Source organism: Octopus bimaculoides, chromosome 9 (assembly GCF_046866305.1).
Source record: "Octopus bimaculoides isolate indiv1 chromosome 9, ASM4686630v1, whole genome shotgun sequence".
NCBI classification, from domain to species: Eukaryota; Metazoa; Mollusca; class Cephalopoda; order Octopoda; family Octopodidae; genus Octopus; species Octopus bimaculoides.
Window position 1 is genome coordinate 15,239,584 of NC_142936.1, and position 14,952 is coordinate 15,254,535.

The 14,952-nt window shown below is 37.0% G+C and overlaps 1 protein-coding gene across 2 annotated transcripts in view; it reads right to left on the minus strand.

The window, feature by feature from the left end:
* The window catches only part of LOC106874619 (uncharacterized), a 43,079-nt gene that overhangs the window by 18,826 nt on the left and 9,301 nt on the right, over positions 1–14,952 (minus strand). For both annotated transcript variants that reach the window (XM_089357172.1, XM_014922411.3), the window contains exons 3-10: positions 12,319–12,352; positions 10,628–10,786; positions 9,133–9,162; positions 7,845–7,946; positions 6,224–6,280; positions 4,380–4,433; positions 1,680–1,763; positions 255–459 (exon numbers count right to left, since the gene is read on the minus strand). In XM_089357172.1, coding sequence (XP_089213298.1) covers positions 255–459; positions 1,680–1,763; positions 4,380–4,433; positions 6,224–6,280; positions 7,845–7,929 — 485 coding nt within the window. In that variant the 5' untranslated portion in view covers positions 7,930–7,946; positions 9,133–9,162; positions 10,628–10,786; positions 12,319–12,352. The remainder of the gene's footprint in view (positions 1–254; positions 460–1,679; positions 1,764–4,379; positions 4,434–6,223; positions 6,281–7,844; positions 7,947–9,132; positions 9,163–10,627; positions 10,787–12,318; positions 12,353–14,952) is intronic.

Genomic DNA, 14,952 nt, shown 5'->3' on the forward strand with positions numbered 1-14,952 from the left:
CACCTGGATGTGCTTCCTATTACAAATAACTCAACCATGGAAATAAGAGTGATACCATTGTGAGACAAATTCGAGGGGGTAACTAGGGATTGAACTCGTGGCCATGTAGTCAGTAGTACAAAATCTTTAACTAACTCGAAGCTATAATTTTGGATCAATATTAACACAGAATTAATGGAACCAACCATTAATCTTAACAACATATTATGAAAAAGCAAAATGGGGAAATGTCAGTTAACACTGTGTTGTATTACCTACTAAAAATTGGTGTGGAGAACTTAGATGATGATGATGATGATGAAGATGATGATGATGTAGTGTCATTATCACCAGTTGTGGTTGTAATTCCACCATCAGCAGTTTTCTGCTGGTTTAAATCGCTGTTGGAAGAGACATTTTCTTTTGGAGCTGCAGCGTCACCAACTCGTTTCGATGACGACGAGTCAGCATCTTGTTGACCTGAAGACAGAAAACAATGGAAACTTGTTCATTTTTAAAAGAAAATTAAAATTGATGCTTTTCTAACCATATTTAGAAAAAAAAAAAAAAAAAAAAAAAAAAAAACCTTGTTAATTATTTAAAAAAATACTAATGACTATTGTTTGGTGTTGTTGTTGGCACTCCGTCGCTTACGACGTCGAGGGTTCCAGTTGATCCGATCAACGGAACAGCCTGCTCGTGAAATTAACTGTGTGACAAGGCCGACCCTTTGAATTACAGGCACAACAGAAACAGGAAGTAAGAGTGAGAGAAAGTTGTGGTGAAAGAGTATAGCAGGGTTCGCCACCATCCCCTGCCGGAGCCTCATGGAGCTTTAGGTGTTTTCGCTCAATAAACACTCACAACGCCCGGTCTGGGAATCGAAACCGCAATCCTATGACCGCGAGTCCACTGCCCTAACCACTGCGCCTCCACTAATGACTATTAAATACAAATGGTAAACAATGTAGTCTAACTGAAATATTTAGTTGTAACAAATATTCAACAAAACAAGACAATATATTTGTAACAACAGACATATTTATCTATACACACATATAGACACTCTTTTGGATAGAAAAAGCCAAAGGCTGTTAGTGGACACCTCCTGAAGCCATGACGGGCAGCCTTTGATTCTTCTATCCAAAAGGGTTTTTCAAAGCAAAATTTATAAGTTACTACTTATAGCGCTATGTGCTTCAAGATCCAATGTTCCAAAATGCAACTATATATATAATATATATATATATATATTTGAAGAAAAGCAACAAAAATTCAATAGGTTATAGCGGTACGTACATTTCGTACAAGCTCCATTTATTCATGTAGTGAGAACACTACATAGAATACATTTTCATTGTACATTCTATGTAGTGTTCTCACTACATGAATAAATGGAGCTTGTACGAAACGTACATACTGTTATAACCTATTGAATTTTTGTTGCTTTTCTTCAAATTTTATCCACCAAATCTCTTGATTTTGTTTTTGGTTTTTACCCTACCAAATTCTGGTGCCTCAAACATTTTAAGTACCACATTTAATCTTTTGATTAAATATATATATATATATATATATATATATATATATACATACACACACACATACATAAAGAACACATTTGATGGCAAAGCTCCAGTACGGTCATAGTCCAATGACAAAAACCAGTAAAAGATTACAAAGCGATAATCCAAACTTACTTTTATCAACAGAATTTTTATTTGTAGGGTCTGGTAAAGTGGCAGGTTTGATCAAAGAGTGAACATTCTGAGAAGACTGAACATCTAGAATGGGGGAAAAAAAAAAAAAAAAAAAAAATTAATTAATTCAAATAAAGATGATCTCCTTTTGGCATATATTTAAGCTATGTGTGTGTATGTGATCATCGTTTGACATGAGCTGATGATCCAGAGGATATGCCAAGCTCAAATGTCTGTTTTGGTATGGTTTCTACAGCTGGATGCCCTTTTAATGACAACCTTTACCCATGGTGTACCAGTTACATTCTATATGGCAACAGTACTAGTGGAGTCACCAAGAAAACCTCTCAACCGAGAGAGGTGGCTTTATATCAGGTGATGAAAGGCTGAAGCATGAAAAAAGGGTAAACACAGGTGTCTTAGAACAGGGGAGACACATGGCTACTCCAGGATAAAGAAAGAAAATGGTGAAGAGGAATCAAGGCATACCCACAAGTTACAGGAAAGTGAATATATTAAAACACAACAGACACCCTAGAACAGGGGTTTTTAAACTTTTTGACTTGTGGACCCCTTTATATTTCAGGCTTTACCTTAGGGACCCCCTTATAAACGCTTATGAAATTTACACATAAATATTTGCTGAAAATAACATATATTTTTACATTTATTTATTTAACAGTATTTAACAAATAGGTTTATTGTCAATTAAAAGATTTCGATTAAAAAAACATATATAAAATCAAATTACCCATAAAAAGTATTTGCTGTCTACAGACCCCCTGTGGTCCGCGGACCACAGTTTGAAAACCCCTGCCCTAGAATATTAACCTGAATGATCAGGAAAATGAATCCCACCATCCATTTCAATTTAGTAATTTGGTAAATTGCTCTTTAAGAACCTCCACTGTGCTCCCCCACTTCTCAGAGTTCAATCCCCTTGTTCACTAGTAATAAAGCTAATCCCTTCCCTCCAGGATTTGTAGTTCTGGGAGCTGCCTGGCAACCGCAATAGTGTGTAGGTGACATAAAAAAAAAAAGAAGCACCTAGTCCATGCTTAAAGCGGTTGGCATTAGGAAGGATATCCAGCTGTAGAAACCATGTCAAAAGATACTGGGGCACAATGCAGTCCTTGGACAAATTGGGTCCTGTCAAACCATGTGCCCATGCCAACATAGAACACAGACGTTGAAGGATGATGATGATATCATATAGCATCTACACCAATGTTACTGAAGTTATATGAATAGACAACATCAGTTGTTTAAAAAGCTTCAACCAATCGCATTTATTGTTACTGAATGTCGCTGGTTGGATGTCTTTGTCTTGTCTTCATGGCTCTCCATCAACTCTGTTGAAAATTTCTGATAGAAGCTCTGGCTGTTAAGCAAACCTATGATGGAAGCCATTCCAACTATGACTATCCTGATTGTTTTTGATACCCAAGATAACATCATCCCATGTGTCCCTTCTTTCTCTCTCTCTTTTTAAAATACTGTAGAGAGTAATCAGATGATATCTTGTTACTATTTAGCAGGTTGAATGATTGCTTCATTGACTACTATTTGTGCTTTCTGATGTCTGTCTAGTCCAATATAAAGCAAACACTATTTGTCTAACAGTTATTTCATTATTAGGTATTTAACGAACACTTTAGGCAGAGATTGCATGCCAATGTATTGAGAAAGTAACTAATTGCTAATATGCAAGAAAGACTTCTGCAGTACTAAGAGCACTTAATGCACATGGATAGTAAAGTGATTGAAAATGTTTAAGGAGATATTTACAAGATACTATATGGACTACAGGCAGATTGAAGAAGACTTGGAATTTAGTAGTTAACTGAATCGTAAAAAGTTACAATTCACAAATGAAATAAAGGATATGTGTTGGTAAAACAATAAGTTTGTGTATCATGTGATGTGAATACAAACATAGGCGCAGGAGTGGCTGTGTGGAAAGTAGCTTGCTTACCAACCACATGGTTCCGGCTTCAGTCCCACTGCGTGGCACCTCTGTGCAAGTGTCTTCTACTATAGCCTTGGGCCGACCAAAACCTTGCGAGTGGATTTGATAGAAGGAAACTGAAAGAAGCCCGTTGTATATATATGTTTGTGTGTCTGTGTTTGTCCCCACCTCCTGTGTTTGCATCCCCATAACTTTAGCAGTTCGGCAAAAGAGACCGATAGAATAAGTACTGAACTTACAAAGAATAAGTCCTGGGGTCAATTTGTTCGACTAAAGGCAGTGCTCTCGCATAGCCGCCGTCAAATGACTGAAACAAGTAAAAGAATAAAAGAGAATAGGCACAGGTATGGTTATGTGGTAAGTTTCCTTTCTATTCCAGTTCAAGTCCTACTGTGTGGCACCTTGAGCAAGTATCATCTACTATAGTCCTGGGTTGACCAAAGCCTTATGAGTGGATTTGGTAAATGGAAATTGAAAGAAGCCTATCGTATATACATATATGTGTGTGTGTGTGTTTGTCTTCAGTGTCAAATGTCCAGTCAGCTGTTCTGAACCATCAGCATTGAAACAGCCACATCCTATTGACTGATACCAGGTGGTAAAAGACTGCATTACCATTTTGATTATTAACCTTAAATCAACATCATCAATTAAACATTTGTGTATTGTGTTTTTCTTTTATACTGGCATCAATAGGGAAAAAAAAAAAAAGAATTGATAATGATACTTACTAAATTTAGAGGGAGCTAAAAGGGATGTGTTCCAGAAAACACTACGTTTTCCATCTGTGGGAAGAGAAAAAAAATATATGTATTAAAATGCTCTACAACTACCTATCTAAACAAAGCCCATAACCTGCTGACCAAAAATAGAAACATTCCTTAAAATACAATTTAATATATTAAAGTACTGTCATTTCGTTTTAGTGGAGGCACATGGCTTACTGGTTAGTGTTGGATTCACAACTATAAGATGATGGTTTCGATTCCTGGACTAGGTGATGCTTTGTGTTGTTGAGCAAAACACTTCATTTTACGTTGCTCCAATCCACTCAGCTGGTAAAAATGAGCAATCCTGCAACAGACCAGCATCCCATCCAGAAAAAAAATGGGAAACCAGCCCTATGCTCCTTATGGGGCAATGCGAACTGATCTAACCATCTCCTTTTAGGTGAGCATAGTTGGAAAACAATATACAAAGTTATTTTAATGACATTTAGTCTGAAGTGTTAAGGTGTAATGTTTGTCAGTCTTATAGTGTCAATAGTACCATTGTTTGTTGCAAGTTTCCAATGAGCCAATCATTGGTTTGCTGTATTGGAAAGTGGGTTATACATCATTAGATGTACACCTGCTTTCCTATATTAAATTAGAATTGAACGGAACGCAAATCTCCAAACTATCAACTCAACAATATTTATTTAAGGTGGAAAATAGCCACAATCTCTTGGTTGTTGAGACGTCTTCTGCGAGTGAGAACATGGTTGCTGAGACGTTGGTATGTTGATGTGAGCTGTCTGGCGTGAGTTCGAAAGATGGAGAGAAGACAGCTAGACACGTCCTTGCTCAATCGCTGGCCAGTAAGAAAGAGACAGAATAAAGCGGGAAAGCTTGGATGTTGAATTCCACGCATGCGCACAGCGTTACTACAGCTGCATTTCAGAACAAATACCATGAGGCAATCTTTATTTGAAAGTACTCGTTTATCAGTTCACACCTTATGATAGATGTTTGTTGTAGGCACTCCGTCGAGGGTTCCAGTTGATCCAATCAACGGAACAGTCTGCTCGTGAAATTAACGTGCAAGTGGCTGAGCACTCCACAGACACGTGTACCCTTAACGTAGTTCTCGGGGGATATTCAGCGTGACACAGTGTGACAAGGCTGGCCCCTTTGAAATATAGGTACAACAGAAACAGGAAGTAAGAGTGAGAGAAAGTTGTGGTGGAAGAGTACAGAAGGGTTCGCCACCATCCCCTGCCGGAGCACCATGGAGCTTTAAGTGTTTTCGCTCAATAAACACTCACAACGCCAGATCTGGGAATCGAAACCGCGATCCTATGACCGCGAGTCTGCTGCCCTAACCACTGGGCCATTGTGCCTCCACTATGATAGATGTAAATCAGTGGAAAAGCCACACACACAAATTTGCTCATTCGTTTTGTCTGCTTTTCCATTCTAGAATGGATTAGGCATATTACTGAAGCACTGTTTTACAGCTAGATGTCCTTCTTGTAACTAACGCTTTCTTGATTTTCGAGTGAGAGGTTTCTTACACATCTTATACATATAAATGTATTTTCTTAAGATAAACGATTTCGATTTTCTTTAGAATTGGAAGATTCAAACTGCATTCGTTCTTGTCATTATTATGGGACAGGCAGGAAGTAATAGACAAAAGATATGTTTTAATTACACTTCAGTTATATATATTTTTTAAAAATAATACTCTCACAGAATTATTTCCCTTAGACACTTCCACGACAGTGTATTGTCTTGTGCCTAGAAATCCTAAACAGGAAAACCAAGTATATTATTGAAAAAAAATTTATAAATGGTAATAGGTCTCAACATACCAGTAGAATCTGGATCAGCTTGGCGGGAAGCACCAAATCGACTTGGTGCAATAATGCCTATGACATACAAGGAAATAAAACAAAAGATGTAAATATAAGAGAAAGGAAAATCAATTGAAAGATGAACTGTAAAGGGAAATATCAAGCAATTAAGTCAATATGTCATCAAAGCCCAAGAAAGAGTCACTAGTTGGTATCTAATCATTAGTTTGATGCTGAGCCTGTAGCAAAGATATTTACCAATCAATATTATAATCCAGCTGCAAAGAGGTTGTTGATTAGGTTTACTCCTTTAGTATTCAGATTACTCTGTCAAATGTTTTTTTCTTGCCTTTAACCCTCCAACGTGGAGTATAGGCCACTTATAATTGAATTCCATGTCGCATAATTTCTCGCTTCTGTACTTATACTCTGCCATGAATGTCCCCCTTTCTCTAGTTCCTTTTGTGCTGATCTACGTCGAGTTCTTAGGCCTACCCCTCTTTCTATATCCATCAGGATTCCACTGTAAAGCATTTTTCGCTACATTTGGTATGTCCTTTCTAATTGTGCTACCAATCCACTTCCACTTTTTCTTAAATATTTGCTTCCTAATCGAAACTTGATTCGTTCTTTGCCATAACTCCATATTGCTTATGTGTTTGGGCCATCTGATATTAAGTATACTATGCAAGCACCTGTTGATGAATGATTGTATTTGCTTATTTGACTTAACTGTTGTTCTCCATGTCTCAGCCTCATACAATAACACTGCTTTTACGTTAGTGTTAAAAATGTCAAATGTAATGATTATTTATTTCACATTGCTTTGAACTAATCATGCATCATTATCTTGTAGCTTTCAGATTTCATTTAAGTGAGTGTTTGTCTTTAGAATGACATTATTAGGTGGATGTGAGAAGCTGGATCTGGCCAGTTTGACCATAAAACAGCTGGGATATCTGGGCCAGCTATGGCTGGTTTAAACACCAAAGGGTTAATCCAGTAGGTATGATCATTGGTTTTTCCAGCTGTGACCACCTCATCTTTTTTATTCAGATATTGTACATTGAACTAAATTATCCATATCTTCTCTTGTGTTAAAAGATGTTTTTTTTTTGGAGGGAGATTTTATCTGAGTTATTTTGAGACTAGACATTCATAAATTTATAAAAGACACTTTTGTTGTGGTTAAAACACTTATATATTTAAAATTAAATTTATATTTGCTTTACAAAAACAACTGGGATTCACAACTATTTTAAGAATTAATTGAAATATAGAGTTTTCTACAAAAAAATATAGAGCTCATACCAGAGGTGTAAGGGACAGTTGCCTTTGGGAGCAAGTATAAGGGGGCACAGAATTTCCTTTGATGTCTTTGTCTTTAGACTCTGAGAACCCTTACTAAGCCACTAATTAAGGCACTGATTTAACAATGGGCTTCCATTACTGTTTTTGAATTGCTCAACTATGATCTCTTTCAAGCAGCTTACAACAAGGGGTAAAAAAAAAAAAAGACCCAAACTTTGCTGTAAATAACCCTTAAAGCGGATATAAATGATAAAATCAACAGCTAGCTTCACGTCAACAACAATTCAAAGAGAAACAAAACACTAAAAGTATAAAGAAAATAACTGACCTTCACAAGACTGTGATGTTATAGATGCCAGTGATACAGTTTCACTCTTTAGGGAGGCTTTAGGAGCAAAAGGGTTTGGCATCATTTTACTAGCAGCAAGAACTGTAAGATAAGATACGGGTTGGCATTTCAATAGAACCATAATAAAGAAAGTTAAGATTGGCTTCAAGACACAAAGCAAGATAAATATTAACTTCACACATTACTTCTACAATTAAAGGAAGAGGCGGGGGACGTGCGTCTTAAATTTTATTGTATTCCTGCTCCTTTACACATCTGGTTTCAGTTTCCCTTTCGTAGCAATTCTTCATTACAAACTAATACTAGCTCTGGGGTTCATGGTTTGTAAGCTATTCGGAATTGCAGAGGCAATTCAGATAGAATTTTCATGACCTTCTCATCCAGCAGATAACAAAGATGGTGGTCGTGGTGTTGGTGGTGTGAGGGTGTTAGGTTATCTTAAACAAACACTTCGAGAAGAGGCAGGGGTGGAAGTAAAAGGAGGGTAGCCAGATAGATGTTATTACAGGGTGGAGAGAGTTGGCATGATAAAAAGTGCACCATGTAAAGTCGATAAATTCAACAGTATACTTTTTTACAAAGCATATCTATGCAACATCTACTACTAGCTAGTAACCATAGCTACAGAAGAAAGCGGAGATTAGGAAAAAGGAATTTTATGGCTGTCACTGAAATGCAAAGAGAGATTTTGAAATAATTTATGTAACAAAGAAATCGAAATAACCAAGGCATAAGTATGGCTGTGTGGTTAAGAAGCTTGCTTAACAACTACATGGTTTTGGGTTCAGTCCTATTGTGTGGCACCTTAGGCAAGTGTCTTCAATTAAGGCCTTGGGCCAACCAATTGCCTTGTGAGTGAATTTGATAGATGGAAACTGTGTGGAAGCCCATTCTATATATATATATATATATAGATATATATATATATATATATGTACATATGTTTGTGTTTGGCCTCCACTGCCCATCACTAAGCAGTTTGGCAAAAGAGACCAATGGAATAAGTACTGGGGTCAATTTGTTCAACTACACACTTGAAGGTGGTGCCCCCAGCATAACTGCAGTGCAATGATTGAAACAAGTAAAAGATAAAAGACAAATTAAGCTAGACCAGAAGAGATTAAGAAAACATGACACCCTGCCAGAGATGATTTGGGTCCCCTAAAATCCCAGAATAATAATCGAATCTATACAGAAAGCTAATACTATTTTTACATTTTCAGACAAGAAATAAGAAAATAAAAATTTCCAAGTCTTCTCATCTTACCTGGGTTAGATGATGTGGAAACACCCAGAACTGTAACGAGACAGAAATATAAAAAAGAAAAAAAAGGTGAAACTTCATAAACCAGCAAGTAAATGATTTTTTTGTTTTTCTTTTCATGCCAACACAGTAAAATAGTTTGTCTTATTTATTTCTTTAATCATGCTAGGGAATCAGAGATTCACTTAACAACCATATGGTTCTGGGTTCAATTACACTGTGCAGCACCTTGGGCCAATATCACTTAAGCAAACATTTGGGTCAACCAATACTCCCTGAGCATAATTTGGTTGATGGAAACTGTAAAAGCCCAGTGAATGTACATACACATATATGAATGTGTGTGTGTGTTTGTTTACAAGGCAAGCTAGTAGAATTGTTAGCCTGCTGGGCGAAACGCTTAGTGGTTTTTTGTCAGCCTTTATGTACTAAGTTCTGCCATGGTTGGCTAAGTTTTTCATCCTTTTGGGAGTCAATAAAATAAGTACTAGCTGAGTGCTGGAGTTGATATAATTGACTTAACTACTCCTGAGTATAAGTAGTAATATATATATATATATATATATATATATATATATATACATATATTAAGAAGAAAAAAAGAAACCTACATCCTTCTGCCAAACCACATCAAGCCAGTGCAACAGTAGCCTCATCCAACCGGTATGGTCACAAGCTCAAAATCACAGCCTTCACATTGGACCATGGCTAGTGGAAAGAACATTGTGAGGCCTTCATTTAGCAGTGGAACGAACATAGGCTAGGCAATCCAATCCAACACACTATTTGCATAAATTCATGGTGCAAGTTTTGTCTAGCATCTAAGCCTCTCAACCACTAAATATATTGCAGTTCTGAGTCTTTGTCAAGCAGTAGCATTGCATGGCTTGGGTAAGCAAGTAAATAATACTCATAGGCGCAGGAGTGGCTGTGTGGTAAGTAGCTTGCTTACCAACCACAGGGTTCCGGGTTCATTTCTACTGTATGGCACCTTGGGTAAGTGTCTTCTACTATAGCCTCGGGCCGACCAAAGCCTTCTGAGTGGATTTGGTAGACGGAAACTGAAAGAAGCCTGTCGTATATATGTATATATATATATATATATATGTATATGTGTGTATATGTTTGTCCCCCCAACATCGCTTGACAACCGATGCTGGTGTGTTTACGGCCCCGTAACTTAGCGGTTCGGCAAAAGAGACCGATAGAATAAGTAATAGACATCCAAAGAATAAGTCCTTGGGTCAATTTGCTCGACTAAAGGCGGTGCTCCAGCATGGCCACAGTCAAATGACTGAAACAAGTAAAAGAGTAAAAAGAGTAAGAGTATGAATGTAAAAAGTAAAAAAACAAGAGATATTAAATGTACTGAATAACTTGGAATCATTCCTTCTTTTAATTTAATGCCATGATAACTTTTTTTGTCATATTTCTTTTTAAGCAAGCAAATCAGTATTAAGATTATGTTGAAGCTGAAGTAGAGTAAAAACCATCATACCTGTAACAGAAGGCTTACAAAATCTAAGACGAGATGGTGAGATAAACGAAGATGATACAGTCTGTGGAGAGGCTATACTTGATGATGAACTTTGACATGAACCCAAAGATGAAGTTGAGGAGACCACACCATTTGTGTCTCCAGTTTTACTCTCTGAAACTAAATAAATTGATAAAATAATTATTATAAGCAGAAGAATATTGAAGAAAATAATTGTTTCAATCAACATACAGCCACTGGAAGCTAAGAAATAGATTGCACCAATAAATTAGTGATGCCTGTAAAAGGAAGCCAAATTCATAATTATTCCAGACTTGGGACTATTCAACTATATTGAGTTTCTTGTATGCTTTATATTAGTTCACTCCTCTAGCATTCAGATTACACTGTCAAATGTAATGCTTAATTATTCACATTGTTTTGAATTTATCAAGCATTATCTCATGGCCTTGAGACTTTGATGATGCAGTTCTTTTATTTTTAGAATGACATTTTAGGGTCAGTGTGAGAGGCCAGATCTGACCAGTTTGAACATAAAACTGGAAGAATATTTGAGTCAAATATGGCTGGTTTAAATGCTGAAATGTTAATTTATTTTATTATGTCGTTCCTCCAAGGAATCATCTTAAATATAATAAACTAGTCTATAAACATTATTTTACCACAATAACAAAATCATTTTAAAATGACAATATTCCACCTAGAAAAATATGATCAGATATAAGGGACAATAACAGCTGCAATGTGAGAATCAAGAATTTAGGTTTTAATTGTTTTCAACCACAACCGGTTTCTAATTTACTAGATATTTATGACAGAAAAATTAGGAATGTTATTTCATCGTTTAACGTCCGCTTTCCATGCTAGCATGAGTTGGACGATTTGACTGAAGACTGGTGAACCAGATGGCTACACCAGGCCCCAATCTGATTTGGCAGAGTTTCTACAGCTGGATGCCCTTCCTGACGCCACCCACTCCAAGAGTGTAGTGGGTGCTTTTACATGCCATCGGCACGAAGGCCAGTCAGGCGGTACTGGCAACGGCCACGCTCAAAATGGTGTATTTTATGTGCCACCTGTACAGGAGCTAGTCTGGCGGGACTGGCAACGACCTCGCTTGAATGTCTTCATTTTATCATAATTAATTAATTTTTGCATTTCATGGTGTTAGAGTTTCTTTACCAGATGCAATGTTTGCATTCTGTGTACCTTAACATTTCTTATGAGTACATTAAACATTTCCAAGCTAACAATGTAAACATCGTTTAGCCTGTAGTTGTGTAAACCTTTGAGAAAATTTACAAAACTGAAGCTATGAGAAGTGTTTATCAGATTAATTACATAATAAACATTGAAGTAATTATCTTGATAATAATAAACGTAAAATGTGCTGAAAAATCTATTTGGGACATAAAGGTGTAGAGTGTCAGGGTTTATAGATTAAACTTTAATACTGTTTAAACATAATTTTAATTAAACAGAACAGCATTTTACTATTATTGTTCTTTTTCTCAGTAGTTATAAAATCAGGAGAGTGCCAAATGTGCTACAACAGAATATTTTAAGAACATGCTTATGTGAAATAAAACATTCAATGAAAATTTTAAAACAGATATGCTTCAAATTTGAATAAAAAACATAAAAGGGGTACATAATTAAAATATAAAGGGGTATAATATGTCAATACTGACCTGATGGGCTTGCATCTTGTGTAGTACTATCGGCCTAAAATTTAAGAAAAAAAAAAATTTTTTTGAAAAACATCTAGAGAGATGTTGTAACCAGGGCATAATAATGGTGAGCACCAAAGCCACAGAATGGAATATCAGAAACTTGAGAATTAAAAAGACCATTCTTGTTAAAAAAAAAAAAAAAAATCCCACCATCAACAACAAACAGGAGTGCAACACTAAGTGACAAACATAAACAGCCTATGCATGTGGCAAACCCACATGTGCAAATTAGAGCTAAGTTCAATCTACATTTACTCTTGATAACGGATTTTTAACTCTTTAGCATTCAGATTACTATGTCAAATGTAATGCTTATTTAGTCACATTGTTCTTCAATAATCAATGCATTATTATCTCATAGTTTTCAGATTTTGATGATGTGAATAGCCATTTTTAGACTTACATTGTCGGGTAGATGTGAGAAGCCAGATCTGGCCAGTTTGAATATAAAACAGGTAGGATATTTGCACCAGATATGGCTGGTTTAAATGCTAAAGAGTTAAGGCTTCAATACCATGATATATATTTATAAAAAAAAAAAGGGATTTTGTTTTTCTTTTGTCACTTCTATATTTCTAACTCAGATTGATTGCCGTGATTTTCTAAAACACTTTCGACTCTAATTTTAAACTGCTTCTTGTAAATATTATATTACTTTAATATATTATTGTTAATGGCACCAAAGCAAACACTATCACCAAGACCATTAAGAGAGCATCTAAGAATAGCATCAAAAATCTACCCTCAAATCCTACACTCATCTCTAAAAACATCAATCTTAGTAACTTCAATACTTACAATCCTTGGTGTTTGTACTCCTCCCTACATCAGCAGAGCTGCTGCGCAACTATTGAAGTTATTTGTGTATGATACAAGATATTTAAACAAAAAAATAAGCACTGTCAATATTGGGGAAGTAGATATTATACTCAAGTATGCTGAGACCCCCTCCGGTTATGACTGAACATGGGATTGTACCTAGAAAGTTACCCTCCCAGGCACAAGTCCGGGCAAGGTTGTTTATGGAAGACCAGCTGTCGCCCATGCATACTGGCCTCCCCTCTCCACGCCACCGATGTTATCCAAGGAATAAGGCAAAGGGGCCGATACAGCTTGGCACCAGTGACGTCGGAACTCATTTCTACAGCCGAGTGAACTGGAGCAATGTGAAATAAAGTGTCTTGCTCAAGAACACAACACGCAGCCCGGTCCGGGATTCAAACTCACAACCTCATGATCGTAAGCTCGACGCTCTAACCACTGAGCCATGCGCCTTCACTACTCAAGTAGAATAAGCATATATATATATATAAATAGGCAATGACTGAGACCTTTAGCATTATGTTGTGCTTAAGAAGACCCATCAAGCCAAGTGAAATCGCAGTTGTGTCATACAAACGACATCTGTGCCGGCGACATGTAAAAGCACCCATTACACTCTTGGGGTGGTTGGCATTAGGAAGAGCATCCAGCTGTAGAAACAGAGCCAAATCAGACTGCAAACTTGCCAACCCATTCCAGCATGGACAACAGATGCTAAATGACGATATATATCATCATCATCATCATCATCGTTTAACGTCTGCTTTCCATGCTAGCATGGGTTGGAGGATTTGACTGGGGGCTGGCGAACCAGATGGCTGCACCAGGCTCTAATCTCATATATATAAACCCACTCACCCTGTCCAATCCTCTGTACCTCTCTGTAACTTGAGGCTTAATTCCATGGGTATGATCATTGGCTTTCCAGCTGTGACCACCTCATCTTTTATTCAGATATTGTACATTGGACTAAATTATCCTTGTCTTCTCTTGTTTTAAAGAATGTTTTTTTCTTTTGACACACCTTTACTATCATCTTGTCCTTATCTCTTTTACAACTAGGGTAGCCCCGTCTCTAATTTACAGCAAGATACCTGCTAGCATCACTCTGTCATACTCCAGCCATTCACTACCATATCCCTTAATACTACCTCTCCACCTCATCCACCCTGTCAGTTAAAGGGCCTAGTCTTGCAAGTTATCAACAAGTTTATTGGTGACTTCATTGGTGCCAGTGCCACAGAATAAGTACCTAGTACATTCTGTGAAATGATTGGCATTAGCAAGAGCTTGGCAATCCTCTGGCTAGTCAGCTCCAGTTGAACAGCGTTTCACCCATGCCAGCATGGGAAATGGAGGTTAACTGATGATGGTGATAAACACAACAAGCCTCTGTAAGAAAGGCAGTAACCTTGAGACAGCTAACATCTAATGTACACACACCATTGCCTGCAGTTATGAAACACTATGCATAAATAAAGACATTTAATGGCAACTGTAAATTGCATTAGCTTGCTGATGGTGTGCAGTTATACACTATTGTTTGGAAATGATTAATTTAAAAATACAGCTTAAAACATGCAAGTTAATATCACTGATATATGCTAAGAGTGTGAAAACCTTCAGTGGCTGTGTGGTAAGTAGCTTGCTTGTGAAACACATGGTTCCGGGTTCAGTCCCACTGCGTGGCACCTTGGGCAAGTGCCTTCTACTATAGCCTCGGGCCGACCAAAGCCTTGTGAGTGGATTTGGTAGACGGAAATTGAAAGA